At 47.0% G+C, this 18,908-nt stretch overlaps 1 protein-coding gene across 2 annotated transcripts; it reads left to right on the top strand.

Annotated features, from left to right (window-relative positions):
- The first annotated feature begins 4,586 nt into the window (after positions 1–4,586).
- TMED3 (transmembrane p24 trafficking protein 3) lies at positions 4,587–16,620 on the top strand. 2 transcript variants are annotated; one of them, XR_004264415.1, is made up of 4 exons: positions 4,587–4,921; positions 7,190–7,438; positions 11,050–11,140; positions 15,787–15,876. XR_004264415.1 is itself a non-coding variant. In XM_032263893.1 (3 exons), the coding sequence occupies exons 1-3, from the start codon at positions 4,754–4,756 to the stop codon at positions 16,021–16,023; spliced, it is 654 nt and encodes a 217-aa protein (XP_032119784.1). In that variant the 5' UTR covers positions 4,587–4,753; the 3' UTR covers positions 16,024–16,620. The 2 variants fall into 2 exon arrangements, 1 of the variants encoding a protein (XP_032119784.1); XM_032263893.1 differs by lacking the exon at positions 11,050–11,140 and having other exon boundaries at positions 15,787–16,620.
- Positions 16,621–18,908: the final 2,288 nt, after the last annotated feature.

The raw sequence follows: 18,908 nt of genomic DNA, 5'->3' as shown, positions 1-18,908 counted from the left end.
AAGAAAAGAAGTTTAAGCTTGCTGTTTGAAATTATCAAAAGTCTTGATAATTGGAAGAAGAAAACCTTCGGTATCAACCCACCCAATCCCCAGCCTCAGCCTCTGTTTTAGAGTTTCAGACGTGGACACCCAGACAGGGACAGAATGTCAAAACATTAATGCCACAACATTAATGAGCAGGTCTTGAATTTCATTCTCTTTCCACTCCACCATGTTGCAGGTAAGACAAAAAGTTACATGATATTTCTTTTTACTTTTTCTCTTTTTAAGAGCAGAAGAAATTATATTTATTTCTCTAGAAACAAAGACCCAATGGGGTAAGAAGAATTTTAAATTTTTAGCACAAGGAAAATATAACTCATGCATGGTGAGTGGGCACATGGATTTTTCTCTTCTTATATTTAAGATATTAGTGTTTCTTTACCTCACACTCAAGGGAGAATATGAGTCATTTCCATGAATCCAACATAACGTGTGAATTGCAAAAAGCTTTTCAATTTTTAAAGATCATTCTGTAGCCATTTAGTCACAATATTTTCCTGTCCAAAGCTTAAAGATTGAAGTGTTTTTTTCTTTTTCAAATTTAAATTTGTTTGTTTAATTCACATAAAAATTATTGATATTTGAAGTGTACAACATAATGTTTTAAAATATGCATACATTGTGGTAATTAACATACATATTACTGCATATATCATTTTTTGTGGCAAGAACACTTAAAAGATACTCTCAGTGATTTTCAAGTTTGGATGTGTTGTTATTAACCATAGACACCATGTTGTACAATAATTCTCTTGAATTTATTCCTCTTATATAACTGAAATTTTGTAATCATTGGCCATTTCCCCAACCCACCACTCCCTATCCTCCGGTAACCACCATTGTGTTCTCTGATTCTACCCCTCTAGACACCCCCTCACGATTCAGATACGAGGGGATCCAGTTGTCAGAGCCTGGGTCCCATGCCAACAAACCTTGGGACCCGGGAGCAGAGGGAGAGGGACTGTCTGCCCATCTTTGGCTCTGTAATGAGAGAGGCAGGTTAGTCTCCCACCTAGTTTGGGATTTCCCCATAGGAGGGATAGTTAAATGCTTGACAGCCACAAAAACAGTTATTCTGGGTGAGTTTATGAGTCTCAGGAGGGCAGTGTGTGTCACCTTTCTCTGATTGGTTTGTTCAGGGAAAAGCTGGCATTGGTTATAATTCCATGGCAACGTTAAGCAGCTTGCAAAGCTTCAATTTGCTTTAGTCAATCCACACAGTGACTGTGTTGCTTTGTTTCTTCACCATCAATTACCTGCATGAGGCATGGATGAACTTGGATTTCATTTCAACATCCAAATAGCATGCTAGGGAATGCTCCTGTTGCATGAAGCAATGATAAAATTCTGCTTTAGGGCACAGATTGGTCCACCTTATACTGCCCATCTCATGATAACACATATAACTTAGGATGTTTTCAATCACGATGGGTTTATTCAGATGTAACCCCACTGTAAGCCAAGGAGCATCTGTACATATTTAGAGAAGTAAAACATAAATGTTCAGTTAATGAAAGTCAGAATGTGAACATTCATGAGCCTCCCTTGGGCGCCACTTCTGCATTCTCCTTCCCCTTAGACATAAGCACTAATCGGGTGTTTATATACCCAATTATTGTCCTTTTATTTATTTTTCTTACCTAACCTTTCCCACTAGAATTTCTGGGACAATGTTAAATAGCACCTGTGATAGCAGGCATTTATGTCTTACTTGCAAGTTTGAAGAAAAAGACTTCAGTGTTTATCATTAATCATGATGTCTGCTCTAAATTTGTTATATTTTATGACATTAAGGACGTTGTCTATTATTTCTGTTTTACTAAAGTTTTTATTGGCACGAATGGATGTTGAATTTGTCACTTTTTTTTGCATCTGTTAAAATTCTCATTTTTATTTACTGCTTTAATTTTTTATTATTTGTATTTTATTTTTTGTGTTTCTTTTATTTACTGTTTTAAAAGGCCTTCACAGAAGTCACCCCAGGACTAACGTGGCTAGGAAACATTTTTGGTTTTTCTTTCAAGCTATCCTACCTTTAGTACCATATATCATGCAATATAAAGGTTGGAAGGAACCTTAGAGGTCATACACCATTATAATCTGTCACCCAGGTTCATGAATCATCTCTATTGTTGCTAAGGGGTTGGTTGCTCACCTGCATCTGTTTGAATATTTTCAGGGATGAAAAATGCACTATCCTTGTCCATTCTATTTTTGGAAATCTCTAGTTCCAGAAAGTCATTTACTGTGTGAGCTGAAACGTGCCTCAGTGTCAGATTCATGCTTTGGTCCAAGGTTTGCCATATGGAACGTGCAGGACAAGTGTCCCCTGAGGTATGGGTAGAGGCAGTGTGATTAGTGGGAAGCTGGTAGTCTTCAGAATTAAGCAGATTTGGGTTCACTTCCTGGTTTAGCCACTGACAAGCTGAGTGAGTCTGGGTACTCAGGAAGAGGCTTAGCAGCCATAATTCCTTCCATCCCAGTATGCTTCTCCTTTGCAATGTGACTTTGCAACTCCCAGAATCCAGAGGTAGATTCCATTTTCCTACCTCCTTGAATCTGGGCTGGCCTTTCAACTTGCTTTGCAACAGAATGTGGAGAAAGTCATACTGGAAAAGGTCTGAAGCTTAGGTCTCAGGGGGCCTTGCTGCTCGTGCGTGATTCCTCTTGGGATGTCGCCCTGAGCCTGCCATATAAGGAAGTAATCTAGCCTATCAGATGTGAGAGGATGCTTGGAGGAGAACGGAGGTGTCCCAGCCAACAGCCTGCATGTATAATTCTGCTTGCTTTAACTTGAGCTACTTCAAAGTCTGCTCCTCCCCTCAACTTATACAGGTGTTTTCTTGGAACTTAAATGTAGGACTTAACATTTATTCTGGAGAAATTTATTTTGATTTTTGGAGATGGGGTCTCCCTTTGTCACCCATGTTGGAGTGCAATTTTGCAATCACAGTTCACTGTAGCTTCAAACTCCTGGTGCCAAGCAATCCTCCCACCTCAGCATCCCAAGTAGCTGGGACTACAGGCCCACGCCACCATGTCTGGTTAATTTGTTTTCTTTTCTTTCATTTCTTTCTTTCTCCTTCCTTCCTTCCTTCCTTCCTTCCTTCCTTCCTTCCTTCCTTTCTTTCCTTCCTTCCTTCTTTCTCTTTCCTTCCTTCCTTCCTTCTTTCCCCTTTCTTTCTTTTCTTTTCTTTTCTTTTTTTTGTAGAAACGAGGTCTCACTATGTTGCCCAGGCTGGACTCGAACTCCTGACTTCAAGCAATTCTCCCATGTCCGCTTCCCAAAATGCTGTGATACAGGCATTAGCCATGGTGCCCAGCCCAAAATTTCTTTTTGTTAGTCTTAGCCGAGCACTCCAGCCATGCCAAGGCAATCATGGTCTTCTAACCGTCATTTGTTTCTCCACTTAGTATATCTAGATCAGATGATTATGACTTCCATATTTTCTGCCAGTTCCTAAAAAACACTGTGAAATAGGACAGTGCTAGGGAAGGAACCTTAAGGGACGCTACTCTTCCATGCCTGTCACTGAGCTAGTCAATATTATTAATAGCTTTGTTATGCATGCATGCTATTTCCAAGCCTACAGGTTGCTTTCACACATATTAGCATGCTCATCCATGGTGAAATGTGCCCAGCAGAGATCTATATGGGCAGTAACATTCTTTCCTGAAATCAAGATATACCACGTCTAGTAATGCTCTCCTGAATAAATTATTTATTGAGTATCGATATCATAATTTATTTCTTCTCTCTTTATTAGATCACAGTGAATATAAAACCATACCAATAGTTACGATTATACAAAAGAATCTTCTTAGATCAGTGGTCATGGGTAAGACAGTAAACCAAGGTATCTGCTTTCAGCACTTTTAAGAAGTCAGAGTGCAAAAATGACAGTTTTGTGCAAGAAAATTTTTCAACGAGTCCTGACAGCCAAAATATACCTGAAGTCGCTGCGAGACTTTACTTAGATTTTCGTAAGATCGTTTGTGTGTGAACATGCTTGTGTTTTTCCCAGAGCAGGTGTAATAATGGATCTTTACTTACACCACCCCCCCAACACACACACACACTGTTTCACCTTGGGAAGGAGACGGGAATGAAGAAAGGAGTGATGATGGGGTTCCCAGCGTTCCCTTATCTTTCACCTAGCTCCCTACCTACTGTGGATGTTAGGTTTGGGCACACCCCTTTCTAGACAAGGAGACTGGTTCTCAAGGGAAGTGTGAGACTGAAGTTACAGAGCTGTCGAAAGCGGCGTCCGTATGGAGGGAGTGAAACGCCACGTGCTTCGTGCTGCAGCCGCTGGAGGACCGACCCGGGCGGACCTGGAGGGATGCTCAGCCCCGCAGGTCCAGGAGCGCACAGAGCAGCGGTGGGCTCCTCCCTCTTCTGGGCGGGGCGCGCTGGGTAGGGGCCCGCCTCCCCCCCCCCCCCCCCCCCGCTGAGACCCACCCTCCGAGCCGCGCGAGGCGGGCAGGGGGCGTGTCCCCCGGCCCAGTGCGGCAGCGCGCACGCGCAGCAGGCGGAACGGGCTCACTCAACGCGCGGCTGCGCACTGTGCCGCCTGCCGTCCCGGAAGCGCCTCGCCCGGCTAGCGCCACGTTTCTCCCGGCAGGTCCTCCCTGGGCCCGGCAGCCGCCGCCTCAGCCCGCGAGGGGCGCAGCGCCCGAGCGCGGCCCTCGGGACGGGACCGAGAGCATCATGGGCTGCGCGGCCCCGCGCTCCGCCTCCGCGCTGCTCCTGCTGCTGCTCCTGCTCCGGGCCGAGCAGCCCCGCGGGGCCGAGCTCACCTTCGAGCTGCCGGACAACGCCAAGCAGTGCTTCCACGAGGAGGTGGAGCAGGGCGTGAAGTTCTCCCTGGATTACCAGGTGAGGCCGGGCGCCCGGCAGCGCTGCGTTCTCCCGCCGCTCCCGGTCTCACCTGGACCCTGGCGCGCCCCTGACTGGGGGCGCTCGAGTTAGCCACAGAGGCTGCGGGGAGGCTGCAGGGCTGGAGATCCCCGGAGACCCATTGACTTCCTCTGGAGGAGGAGCGTGTGGGTCATCAGGGCCCACCCGAGACGGGCCAGGCCGGCGGGAGGTAGTCAGCGCCGCAGGTGCGAGTCCCGCAGCCTGGAAAGCTGGCCGGAGAGACCTCCGCAGGCCCGAGACACTGACGAACGTCAGCTCTGATCGGAGGGACACACGCCCTCTACCCAGGTCTCTCACACCGCCTTATGCCTTCCAGAACTGAGAAATGGCAGCGAGAAGAAGTGGGTTCAGAGTTTTATTTTCTTTCTCCCCTCTACAGCGTTTAAAGTTGGAGTGAGGTGAGGGGCAGCAGAGGCGAGAATGGGCGCTTTGGAAAGGAGGGCACCGTGCCGCCATCGAGGCCTGACGGTGTTTACAAGGAGTGGTGTGCTTGCAAGACTTGGCTCTTGCCATATGGCTTAGAGTCGCAGTTCCTGCACTCCCGTCTCCTCTGAGAGATCCCGTGGCCCACAGGTGACCGGAGCACTTCTTGAGTGAGGGGTCTGCCCCGAGGTTTAGTGAACAGGCCTAGGGTTGGGGGCCAAGTGGACATCGTACCCACACAGCTGTCTGCTTGTGGACACATGCTGAGAGGGACTTCAGAAGTGAGGTGGCGTGGGCAGCGGGAACGAGGGCAAGCTATTTGACCAGTGCCCTTGTGGTTAGAGGTGCTGAAGGAAGCTGGTGCTTGGAGACAGCTTACATGTAGCCTCAGTCACCGATTTGTCCACTTTCACGTCGTGTGGACAACAGGCAAATTGTGACTGGGTTAATGTGGGCAACCTAGGTGCAGTGACAAAAGGAATGATCATTGTGTGGCTGCGGGGACCTCGGAGGTCATCTGGTCACTGCCAGGGTGAAATCCCATGTCAAAGTGTGTCCAGCCTGGGTTTAAACACACCCAGCAGCGGGGTGCTCACTGCTTTATGCAAAGCTCGCTGAGCAGGACCAGTAACTTTTGTCTGGACAAAGACGACATTTAAGTTTGGAAGCAGATGGAGCCCATTGACCGTGTCCTTTGATGGATCTTGGTTATAGCCATTCCCTACCTGTCAGATTTTGCTGCATGTCGGTGTTATTTTTTCTTATGTTAGAAGGAGAGTTTGAACTAATTGATTCCCTGGAACTCTTCTACCTCTGACACTTAGAAAGTCCATCAATATTTTTATTCTCCTCTTTATTCTCCTTTATTTAATTAGTAATAATACATTGTAAATAGCTACTAGACCCATTCAGCAAGCGAAGAATAAACCTTGCTGGGGGTAGGGGTGTGCACTTATCTGTTATTGGAAGGGAGAAGCAGGAGGTGCAGCATGCATGCTCTAGAGTGGCCCCAAATCAAATTCCACATCTCCACTGTCACCCCCAGGGGGCTGGTTTGCAGTCTGGCAGTTGTCCAGTAATCGGCTGGCAGTTTTGGGACACTTGCTCCATGGTGGACATTGTGCACTTAGGTGTGATAGCTTATTGAATCCTCATTTCATGGATAAAGACATGTCCTCAGAGAGTAAAGTAACTTGTCATAGCTAATGAGTGGCAGTGCCCTAAAGCAGTGATTTGCTGCACATCTTGTGTTAAGTATTAAAGATAAAGAATCAATGGTATCTGGTTGCATTGGAATAGTTTCTTGGGCACCTCTCCTCATCTTGCTCTGGATTTCTGGAAGCCTTATCAGCACCATCTCATGAAGAGCAGTTATCCTAGGGTATGTTCGTTCATGCATCAGAATAGTGCAATAGGTAAGTGAGCACTGGATCCAGAAGCCCCCAGGACAAACCCCAGCTCTACCACTGTCCCTTGTGTAACCTTAGGCAATTTGCTTAACCTTGAAGCTTGGTTTCTTCTGTAAAATGGAAAGGATTAGGCTCCTTGAACTCCTGCAGAGCAAACTTTGGAGTCAGGCCGGCATAGATTCGGATCTTAGCCCTTGCACTTTCAAGCGGTGTGACCACAGCCAATTTATTTAACCTTGCTCAGCCTCAGTAAAACGGGAAGTGGCATAGCCCCTGCCTTGGAAACGTTTGAAGATTAAATGACAGAAATGTTTAGTCTGATCACAGGGTCTGGTTGGCATTTGGTAGGTGGTGGTTGCCCCTTTGATAACAGCAAGCTTTTTATGGTTGTCAGGTCATCACTGGAGGCCACTACGACGTTGACTGCTATGTGGAGGACCCCCAGGGGAACACCATCTACAGAGAAACCAAGAAGCAGTACGACAGCTTCACGCACCGGGCTGAGGTCAAGGGTGTTTATCAGTTTTGCTTCAGTAATGAGTTTTCCACCTTCTCTCACAAGACCGTCTACTTTGACTTTCAAGTAGGCGATGAGCCCCCCATTCTCCCAGACATGGGGAACAGGGTCACAGCTCTCACCCAGGTGAGTGAACATGAGCAGTGAGGGGCTGCTAAACCCCTCGTGTGTTCCTCCTCGTTGGCCTCTGTCTAGGCTGGTGGTCAGAGTCCTCATCAGGGTTCATTTTGCCTCTTTTCTTCACACTTAGTCCTAAAGGACGCTGCGCTCTTCTTTCGATCTTCCTTCCCATTCTCTAACCAGATCCCTGCGGTACTGTCCTCAGATATTCCTGTCTCTGCTCTTTCATTCCCACTACGTCTTTCGCACAGTACCACTTTTGAAGTACCTGCATCATGTGTCTCCGCTTATATTACCTGTATCATGAAGACCAAAGTCTTACTTTGCATGGTGTATTAGTTAAGGTAACACAAGGTGCCGTAACAAAATAAACACGAAACATCAGTGGCCTAACACAACATGCATAATAATCTAGGAAAGGTTGGTGGGGCGCTTTCCTCCATGGTGTGACTCAGGGATCCAGGCTCGTTCTTTCTTGTCAGAAAATGGCACAGCACCTGCCTTAGAAAGTTGTCTGTCTTCCCCTGGGGCTTCAGGGTCCTCTGCCTGTCGCTGCCCAAGGAGGAAAGAATGAGAAATGCCCATCTGCATCTTAAAAGCCCAGGCGCAGTGGGAATATGTATCACCTGCTCATGTCCCATGGGTGAGAACTTAGTCATGTGGCAAACCTGGATGACAGGAAGCCTGGCAGGTAGAGCCTTAGCAACAACTCCACCCTATGGAAGACAAACCGTAACATTTTTGGGGGAGAGTCATGTCTGCCGCTCATGCCTGTCAAGGTTAATTATTCTCTGATCTCAGCCTCCTTCATCCGTCTTCCCTCCTGCTATGTCAGCTCCTCCTTCCCTTTCATGTGCAAGCTGGGGCTTCCTGGGGGCTAGGACTCTGAATGATTTACTTTTGTATCTTCAGTGCTCCGTGCATTAGGTGTGGCGCAGGAAGGAGCTCACCAAACGCTTGTCACATGACTCAGGGCCCAGGGAAACCTGTAAGACTGGCGTAACCATCCGTCGCTGCACACGTACCAGAACCAAAGCCAGAGCGTCTCGTAATTTCAAGGAGGCCAGATGACCTTCTGGGCTGCCCTCCAAGGTGGCTCCCTTCCTCTGTGGCTCTGGGCACACTCATGAATGCCTGTGGATTCATTTGCCCAGTCTTCCATCTTCCCTTAGCAGTTGGAGTCTGCAGCTGCACTGTTCATCATAGTAGCCACTCTCTAAATTTGGCTATTTAAATTAATTAAAATTAAATGCACTCCCTCATCTGCACCACAGCCTTACTTCAGTTTCTCAGTAGTCACAGGTAACTAGTGGCCATGCATAGAAAGTTCCATTGTCTAAAACTGGGTTTGAGCTTTGCACTTGGTACATGACTGCTGTTAGAATGTCCAGCCGAGGGTGTGTTGTGTGTTAAGATCTTTTGCAACCGATACTCATGAGAGTTCTGTTAGCCACTGATGAAACAGCCTCTGTTCAGAAGATTTTGTAAGTCTTCAAAAGCTCAACTGAAGGACTTCCCCCCTTAACCAGTAGAAAACAAATGGATAGGAAAAGCCTTAATGAATTAGGTGAATAGAGACATCCATTCCTGGAGCCTGAACGGTAGTTTGATTTTGGTGCAGGAAAGGGTGATTTATCCTTCCCTTTTCTTATATGTTAGAACCTCTTCTTTGCTCCTGCTCAGCCTCAGAAGAGCCATTTCCTTCCCCTTCTCTCACCCTGCTGCCTTGAACCATCTGTGCCTACTTGCTTTTTTGCCAGCATTCACCCAGTCTACACACTGCGCCTGGTGCTGGGCGCCCTGCAGGGAGCACAGCCCTACTAGATAGTTGGCCGTGGGGCACTGTGGTCAGAGCTGTAACTGGGGGCCAGGGGTTTTGAGGAGGCACTGATGAGTTCTTCCAGGAGTCAGGAAGGCTTCACTGGGAGAGCTTTACCTTAACTTGAAAATGTAAGAGTTTGGCCTCCTAGATGAAGAGAGCAGGTGAAATGTATGGAGTGGAACTTTCATTCTTCTTGCCAGCCCTTTTTATCTTGCTTGGTGTGGGTTTTTTTTTCTTTTTTTTTTTGAGATGGAGTTTCCCTCTTGTTACCCAGGCTGGAGTGCAATGGTACGATCTCAGCTCACTGCAACCTCCGCCTCCTGGGTTCAAGCAATTCTCCTGGGTCAGCCTCCTGAGTAGCTGGGACTACAGGCACGTGCCACCATGCCCAGCTAATTTTTGTATTTTTAGTAGAGACGGGGTTTCACCATGTTGACCAGGATGGTCTCGATCTCTTGACCTCGTGATCCACCCGCCTCGGCCTCCCAAAGTGCTGGGATTACAGGCGTGAGCCACCGCACCCAGCCTGGCGTGGATTTTTATGCAGCAGCTGCTATCTCGCTTTTCCCCAGACTTCCTACAGCACAGTGGTGGGCCAGAGGCCTTGGTTTCTGGCACGAAAGTAAATACTAGGTGAAAGAACAGCTTCCATCGTGAACAGTGCCCAGGCCGGAGATTGAGGCCCAAAGGACTTGTTTCAGACCTGAGTTCAGGAAACCCAGACTCCTAGGAGAGGACATGGGCCGGGAGGATTTGACTTCAGGAAAGCGAAGCAGGAGGGGCTTCCAGGCTTCCTGAGAATCTGGGAAGATCCTGGTCAGAGCTGAAGGTTTCTGACAGAGGTCAAAGGCCGAGAGCTACCTTACTGGTGGTCTAGGAAGCATGAAAGGCTTTCCTGCATGCTCTGAGGCCAGCTCCTGCTTCCCTGTCATTGAGTTCTTGAAGAATTTAAAGAAGCAGGTACTTGGGTCAGTGGGGACCTAATAAGATGAGGGTTCCAGGAATTTATCAGTGGTTACACTGACCTGAAGACTGAAGACATTGGCATCCGCAGGTAGCCGGGACAGGATGGGATGTCACCGTGGAGATGGAGGAAAGGAACAGTGCCAGAAACGGGATGGGTCAGGGTGTCCTAGAGACCGACTGTCACCGTGGAGCCATGACCATAATTCCTGTGAGGCTCCAGATCGCTGGAAGCCAGTCAGGACTGGTGGTCTTAGCAGGGCGGAAGGTCACACGCAAGGAGAGCTGGGGTCCCGTGGCCTGGGAAAACAGAACCCTGAAGCAGAGCAGACGGTTTCTGTTGGTTTTCTGCTGCGGGGGAGGCTGGCTGAGGGATTGCCTAACTGAAATTTTGTGGTAACAGGCTGAAGGGGTTTGTCTTAGACAAGCACTAACGGAAGATCTCAGTGGTTGGGGAAGGAGCGTGTTTTTACAGTGAGGGTGAGCGTCCAGGTATCTGTGATTCTCTGGGGTCTCTTGCAGCATCTGCGCCAGGTCATGAAGGCGTCTGCAGGTGTTAGATGCCAAGAAAGCTGTAGAGTATCACCTGTTGCTCCGTTACCCACTTGGAACTGGTCCCTTGGTTTCACTGATCTGATCTGAGATTGTTCCTTTAAAGGCCACTGAGGCCTCTTTATGCAATCTCAGTGTCGGTTTCTGGCCTGTGTCACTGGATCTAGGCCTTTAAAGTGATGCCTCACGTAAATATCTGACTTCCCCTCTGTCTTGGTGTCTAAGCCTGTGATTTCTGTGTCCTTCCTCTTTTCCGCTTCCCTTCCTCCTTCCTCTCCAGTGATTCTGGGCTCTGGAAGGAGGCTGGAGATGCTGACCAGTACTGCTGAATTCCCAGGCCAAAGCCTACGGTCCAAGGAGCCCCCAGTCAAGTGAGTCCAGTGTACACTTTGTTTCTGAATGAACTTGTGACAAATAAACTTGGAAAATGGAATTCTCGCCTGGAAAATCAAATGAGCCCTTCCAGAGTATTTAAAAACAAATTCTGTGTGGATTTATATATACAAACATGTATGCATATATGTACATATGAGTACACACGTGTGTGCACCACACACGTATGTATACACATATACTCCCTCGACCATGATACATACATGTATACACTTATGTATGTGTCTCCGTCCCTCCCACTGATTTCAAGAATGATCTACTTGGTTACCAAGTCCTGTGATTTCATTGCCATCCATTTCCCTCAAATCCACTCTTCCCTGACTTGGCGACTTTCTTCATTGAGTCTCACATCTTCTCTTCCCAATAGAACTACAGCTGCCTAAGTGGTTTCCCTGCCTCTGGACTGGTTCCTATACATCCCTTTCTGCATCATAGCTGCCAGGGGCAGATTCTTGTAAAGCGGAATTCTGATGCTGCCAATCTTCTGCTCACAGAGCCACACCGTGAAGTCTTAGACTGAGGCCCTTTACTGTGAGCTCCCACCGCCCCACAGCTGCCTCTCCATGCATCGCCATCACCACCTCAGTCCCTGGCCCCTGACCAGGCCCTGTACCGTTCTTCACCTGTGCTTCTCCTGCCCGGAATGTGTTCTCATCCTCCGCCTGGTGACGCCCTGCCCATCCGTCAGGGCTCTGCTTGCCGCGTCCCATGTCAAGTACTCCACCTTCTCCACCAGGCTCAGCAGCTTTCTCCTGGGTGCCCCCACAGCTCTGCATACTCTTCTGTTCTTGGCTCTTTTCATATTGCATTACAGTTGAGTAATTTTTTCTTTACGTTGTGAATTTTCTGAGAGCCTGGACTGTGTCTGGCTCTGATTCTTAATTCCCTGGGCCTAGCACAGTGCCTGGAAGAAAAGTGGGCATTGAGTGAAGTTTGAATGAAGGAATTAGTGGAAGTGGAAGCTGTTAAACTCAGCCATGATTTGAAATTCTTTTTTTTTTTTTAGACAGAGTCTTGCTCTGTTGCCAGGCGCCAGGCTGGAGTGCAGTGGCACGATCTCAGCTCACTGCAATCTCCGCCTCCTGGGTTCAATAAATTCTCCTGCCTCAGCTTGCCAAGTAGCTGGGACTACAGACGCACGCCACCATGCCCAGCTAATTTTTGTATTTTTAGTAGAGACGGGGTTTCACCAAGTTGGCTAGGATGGTCTCAATCTCTTGACCTCGTGATCCGCCCACCTCGGCCTCCCAAAGTGCTGGGATTACTGGTGTGAGCCGCCGGGCCTCGCTGATTAAAATTCGTATAACCTCACCCTACAGGTATCTCTCCTGAGTTCCCCAGCCCCACCTTCAGTCCTTGTGATTTCCAGGGATCACCAGAGTGATGTAAATATAGAACAGGTTTGTATTACCAAGTCTGCCTGTATAGGTAGTGTCTGGCCAAGAGCACGAGGGAGGCTTCTAGAAATGCCGTATCTTGAGTTAGCTCTGGCACGGGTTCACATAGTTTAAGCCTGACTCCGCATTGACCTCATTCCTACTTTCTTCCAAGTGTGGTCTCCTGTTCCATTTGCGACAGTGGATGTGCTTTAGTGAGCTTCGGAAGCATCCCTTGGAGAGCTGGGAGCAACCACAAATGCGACTGTTACCCCCAGGGCAGAGGCCTACACCTGAGCTTTCTCTTCTGGCGGTTGGCCTTTGAAGCCACTTGGCATTGGAAGTTCTCTTTGGAGTCAACTTCTTGGTGTCTGGAACCCTTCTTAGGATCATTTATCCCTTTTTCAATATCAAACATTGGCAGGTATAGCCCACCTGACAGATGTGGGGAGGTGAAGTGTCCAGTGCTGACTGTACTGCAGTTGTGAGAGAAAAGATATGTAGCCCAAAATAATAGAGCATTGAGGATGTCACTGAGAAAGCAGGACGGAGGTACCCATGGGGGGACAAATGGGCTTCTTTTATTTATTTATTTATTATTGCATTTTAGGTTTGGGGGTACATGTGAAGAACATGCAAGATTGTTGCATAGGTACACACGTGGCAGTGTGATTTGCTGCCTTTCTCCCCCTCACCTATATCTGGCATTTCTCCCCTTGCTATCTCTCCCCAACTCCCCACCTCCTGCTGTCCCTCCCCTATTTCCCCCCAACAGACCCCAGTGTGTAGTGCTCCCCTCCCTGTGTCCATGTGTTCTCATTGTTCAACACCCGCCTATGAGTGAGAACATGTGGTGGTTGATTTTCTGTTCTTGTGTCAGTTTGCTGAGAATGATGGTTTCCAGGTTCATCCACGTCCCTACAAAGGGCACAAACTCATCATTTTTGATGGCTACATAATATTCCGTGGTGTATATGTGCCACATTTTCCCTGTCCACTCTATCATCGATGGGCATTTGGGTTGTTTCCAGGTCTTTGCTATTGTAAACAGTGCTGCAATGAACATTTGTGTGCACATGTCCTTATAGTAGAACGATTTATAATCCTTTGGATATATACCCAGTAATGGAATTGCTGGGTCAAATGGAATTTCTACTTCTAGGTCCTTGAGGAATCGTGACACTGTCTCCCACAATGGTTGAACTAATTTATACCCCCACCAACAATGTCAAATGGGCTTCTTTACTTGATATTGCTCCTCGAGCTGGTGCTCAGTCTGACTCTCCCAGTTCCATCTGATATGCAGAGATCGTGCCACCTTTCTACATGTGACATTTCACCACTTCTTACACGTGGACGAGGATGAGAGGGCCAGCCACCATGTGCAGGAGAGTCCCAAAGCCTTGGAAGGTAGCCTGTTGCCAGAAAGATAGAAGCAGAGGCTGAAGGGAAGCGTTTGTTCTTCCCTGCCTCGTCTAGTTCAGCTTCTAGAATGGTCCAGAGTTAAGGATACCCAATGAGGCAGGTATGGGTAACACCATTGTTTGGCACTATTTCCCATTTGTCTTCTGGAAGGAGCTCAATGGGAGAGAGAAACAAGGGTTTGGGGGAGGGAGGTCACAGAGTGACTTAGTCTTTTCTGGTTTACTATACTGTACTTTATAAATAGTTTGGCTTTGGAGTTTGGGAACTGAAGTGTCTGGCGCATGCTTTGTGAATCCTCTAGCCTGAGAACTCACTGATAGGATAGAATTTTCTAGGTCTTAGATACGTGGTGGTTTAGAGGCTGCCTCTGAATAAGAACTCACGTTTTCCCACAGGCATAATGTGTTAGTTGTCTATTGCTGAGTAACTAATTATTACAAACATAGTGTCTTAATAGAATACTCACTTATTTTTTTTTTCTTTTTTTTTATTATACTTTAAGTTCTGGGGTACATGTGCAAATTGTGCAGGTTTGTTACATAGGTATACACGTGCCATGACGGTTTGCTGCATCCATCCCCCTGTCATCTACATTAGGTACTTCTCCCAATGTTATCTCTCCCCAATCCCCAGAATACTCACTTATTACCACACAGCTCTGTATGCTGTGAGCCTGGGCAGGTTGGCCAGATTCTTTGCTTGGAGTCTCCCAAGGCTGATGTTGACATGGTGGCAGTTTGGGCTCCTAGCTGGAAGCTCTGGGGAAGGATCTGCTTTCATGCTAGTTCAGGTTGTTGGTGGAGCTGAGTTATTTGTGGTTGTAGGACTGAGGTCCCCGTTTCCTTGCTGACTGTTGCCCTCTCAGCCCCTGGAGGCCTTTTTCTGGTGCTGCCACGTGGTCACCTTCACCTTCAAAGCCAACATGGCACATTGAATTCTTCTCATGCTTCAGAACCGTCTTAACTTCTTCTGCAACTAGCTGGAAAAAGCTCCCAGCGACTAAGGTCTCCTGTGATTAGATCAGGCTTGGATAATCGCCCCATCTTAAGGTCAGCTGTGTCATATTAACATGATGCAGTCACAGGGATGATAGCTGTATTCATAGCTTCCTGGAATTAGGGCAGGGGATCTTGGTGGTGGGAAGGACATTTTCAGACTTCTGCTTACCACATTGAATATGTTGGCAAGTAAAGAAAGTGATAATGTAGTATGCGTTACATATGAGCATATGTGTCTATATGGTGCCTTTTCATATATGTGTCTTTGCATGCATGTGTATGTTCTTATGTACATGAGGCATGTGTCTTCATGTGTTTGTGTGTATACATAAAACTGTAGGCAGCAATTATGTAATAGAATGAGCATGAGCAGTGGATTCAGAGGCAAAACACAACTGTGGTCTAGTTCACACTCTGCTGTTTATTACTCGTGTGACCTTGGGCAATTCATGTAGCCTCCTGGAGCCTCAGTTTCCTCGTCTGTATGTGGGATAAGCCCTCGTTAACAATGAGGGTAATGATCCGTGTCTATCAGGGATATTGCCAGGATTAGGTAAGAGAGTATAGGGCAGTGCTTAGGTTCAGGACTCTGACAATTGAGCCAAACTCTAACTCAGCCACATACCAGCAGTGTGACCCTGGGCAAGTTACTTAACCTTTCTGAGCCTCAATTAGGCTTGTTGTGAGGATTAAAGAAAACCTTTAGCATAGACTCATAGTATTCAGTGGCTGTCACCTAGGATGTTGATGATAGCATTTGCGGTTTGCTGGATCCCACGTTTGTCTCTGGGTTAGCAGCGTGACTGCTTTTCTCTTCCTGCCCAGATGGAGTCTGCCTGCGTGACCATCCACGAGGCTCTGAAGACGGTCATTGACTCCCAGACGCATTACCGGCTGCGAGAGGCCCAGGACCGGGCCCGAGCGGAAGACATCAATAGCCGAGTCTCTTACTGGTCTATCGGCGAGACGATTGCCCTGTTCGTGGTCAGCTTCAGCCAGGTGCTGCTGTTGAAAAGCTTCTTCACAGAAAAACGACCCGTCAGCAGGGCAGTCCACTCCTAGTCCAGGCATCCTACTCTAGGCCCCCTGATGCCCCAGGCTGCAGCAGTCCCTAGGTCACAGCCTGCTGGGTAGGGTGGAGGCAGACGATGCTGCTGTGGTGGCCCCTTGCCTTTCATGCCCATGCTTGATTCTTGCGCCTCAGCAGCTGAAGGTCACAGAGCCCAGTAATCAGAAGGCATCCCGACTGCATTATGTGTGCCGCGCTGAAAAGATGTTTACAGTTAGGCTAGGGTTTAGCCACTGTGGGAAGATGGTCAGGCCAGGATCCAGTAACCTGGCTTTAGCGGGAACTCCAAGTACCCAGGCCTGTTGGGCAGCTCAGGGTCCTGCCTCTGTTTCATGATGCATGGGTCATTTGGCTTAGGTATCCTATCCCATATGGGGAAGAAAGGGGCTCTCAGTTCTGGCTCTTCCTCCCCTGAGGTTCCCCGTACCTGAGGAAACCAGGCCCTGAGCGACTTTGCAGATGTGTTCACCAGCATCAGCCATGCAAGCAGGACAGGATGGTGACTGGGTGCCCTTGGTGAGCTGTGTATTTCCTAGGAGGTAGAAAACCGTGGGAAACTGTGGCTAATAAAAACTAAGTGTGAGCATCCTGGAGGCTGTGCCCTTTTTTCTTTGCCCTAAAGAACTTAAGAGCTTACAGCAGGGCATGGGTGTGTGCATAAGTAATTAGAGTGTGAGGGAGAGTACCTAGGGAGGTGCCTGGGGTGCTGTGCAGAGAGGTGTAGAGTGGGCAAGAAATGACTCCTCGCAGGTGAAGGAAGACAAAATAGGAAGTCTCGCATGTCACACACTATGTGTGCATCAGAAGTTTGCTAAGGCTGTCTCCTGTGATCATACCTTCTCCCTGAAATCCAAGTGCTCAGTTTGCAAATGCTGTCTCCTCTGATCATACCTTCTCCCTGAAATCCACGTGCTCAGTTTGCAAATGCTGTCTCCTCTGATCATACCTTCTCCCCGATATCCACGGGCTCTGTTTGCAAATGCTGCTTCCTCTGATCATACCTTCTCCCCGATATCCACGGGCTCTGTTTGCAAATGCTGCTTCCTCTGATAATACCGTCTCCCTGATATCCACATGCTCTGCTCCATCATTTCCTTGTGACCGAAAGCCACATTATCAGTGAAGTCCCTCCCAACCACTCTTCAAGATGGTACCATCTCACTTACTCGGCCCTCCTTGTGCATTAGTGAGAAACGAATGCATACCAATTGAGCGTCTGCGTAGTAGGTCTGGAGGGAAGATACGATGTCTGCCCTAAAGGAAACCTATCAAATCTGAAATCCTGCACTGACTGGCAGGCATTAACGCATTGTAGGAAAAGAAGGGAAATAATCTAAAAAGACACCCCGTAGGCTGGGCGCGGTGGCCATACTTGCAATCCCAGCACTTTGGGGGACCAAGGCGGGAGAATCACCTGAGGTCAGGAGTTTGAAATCAACATGGCAAAACCTCGTCTCTACTAAAAATACAAAAATTAGCCAGGTGTGGTGGTGGGTGCCTACTCCCAGCTACTTGGGAGGCTGAAGCAGGAGAATGGCTTGAACCCAGGAGGCAAAGGTTGCAGTGAGCCGAGATTGGAGTTGCGCCATTGCACTCCAACCTGGGCAACAGCGTAAGACTCTGTCTCAAAAAAAAAAAAAAAAAAAAGATACCCATAAGTCTTACTTAGCTAGATTGAAGGATAAATACTGCTTATCTTTCATATGTTTTTGATGATATTTCTTTTCCCTTATTTTAGAATTAAGTACTGGGTATATACAAAAGGTTACTTACAAAATATGTCTAAGGGGAAATATGTCTAAAGTAAAAAACAATACAAAAATCCAAGGCTCCCACTACCTAGATGAAGCAGTGCAACATGACCCATTGCTTCTGAAAGGCTCCCCACCTGCCCTTCTCCTTCACCCTCTGAGAGAACCACCAGCCTGAAGGTAGAGTTTATCAAGCCCTGAGACAGGAGTTTAAAGAATCGAAGGACACAGCTTTTACTAAAACATGTTGTCTTCTACTTTTTTATGGAAACTAGGTTCTTTCAGCCTGAAATAAACAAAAAAAGAATAAGATTGCTGGTGACATGTGTTTTATTTACATAACCTTGTAATCATTCATCCATAAACATGTAGATTCATTGAAGTGGCAAAAACCCTACCCCACCGATTGATTTAGGAAATAATGTTGGCAATAAAATGGACTGCTTATCCAGTGTTTATGTTTTGATCAATTACGTACTAATAACAGTTGTAATAATTACCCAATCCATACGAAGTATTTTAACACAGTTTTACAGTTACAGCATATGAAACGTTTTGAAATCAAAGCTTTTTTGTTACAGAGAAATACAATAGGGCACACTGTATAATTTCAAACAAAGTAATACAGTTCTATAAGAAAGATGAAATGGAAGTATGATTCTACGAAGTAAGGGAAAAGATGGGAATTTCTGAGCATTTATTTCTAGATGATGATCAGTATCAAATTATCTTGGTAATTAGAATATACTTAAAATAGTGATGTCATTTTTCAAAAAAGTAATGTTTCATATGTGGTCGAAATTACCTCCTTTGTAACTATTTAAATTCATGATGAAACGTTTTAGATGTCAGCTTTAAAAATGTCTGAGGCTTTAGAGTTTCTCAGGTTCTTTTAGAGCATATTTAAGAAAAAGAAATAGGAGATGCTATTTGCATCTGGATTTTTGGAGAGACTCCTTGACGTCTGGGCAGCTTGGTGGAAAGGTGTGTTCAGCACTGGTATTTTAGTAGAAGGATAACTGGGTTGGGTCTGACCTTTCTGGATTTGAATCCAGGCCCACTCTGTGCTACTTGCGTCATTTGGGTAAGGTACTGAACCTCTCTGAACCTTCATTTCCTCATCTGAA

Source organism: Sapajus apella, unplaced genomic scaffold (genome assembly GCF_009761245.1).
Source record: "Sapajus apella isolate SASKATOON/1434 unplaced genomic scaffold, GSC_monkey_1.0 scaffold139, whole genome shotgun sequence".
NCBI lineage: Eukaryota > Metazoa > Chordata > Mammalia > Primates > Cebidae > Sapajus > Sapajus apella.
Note: the sequence above shows the minus strand (reverse complement) of the source record. Positions and strands in the feature narration are given on the sequence as shown.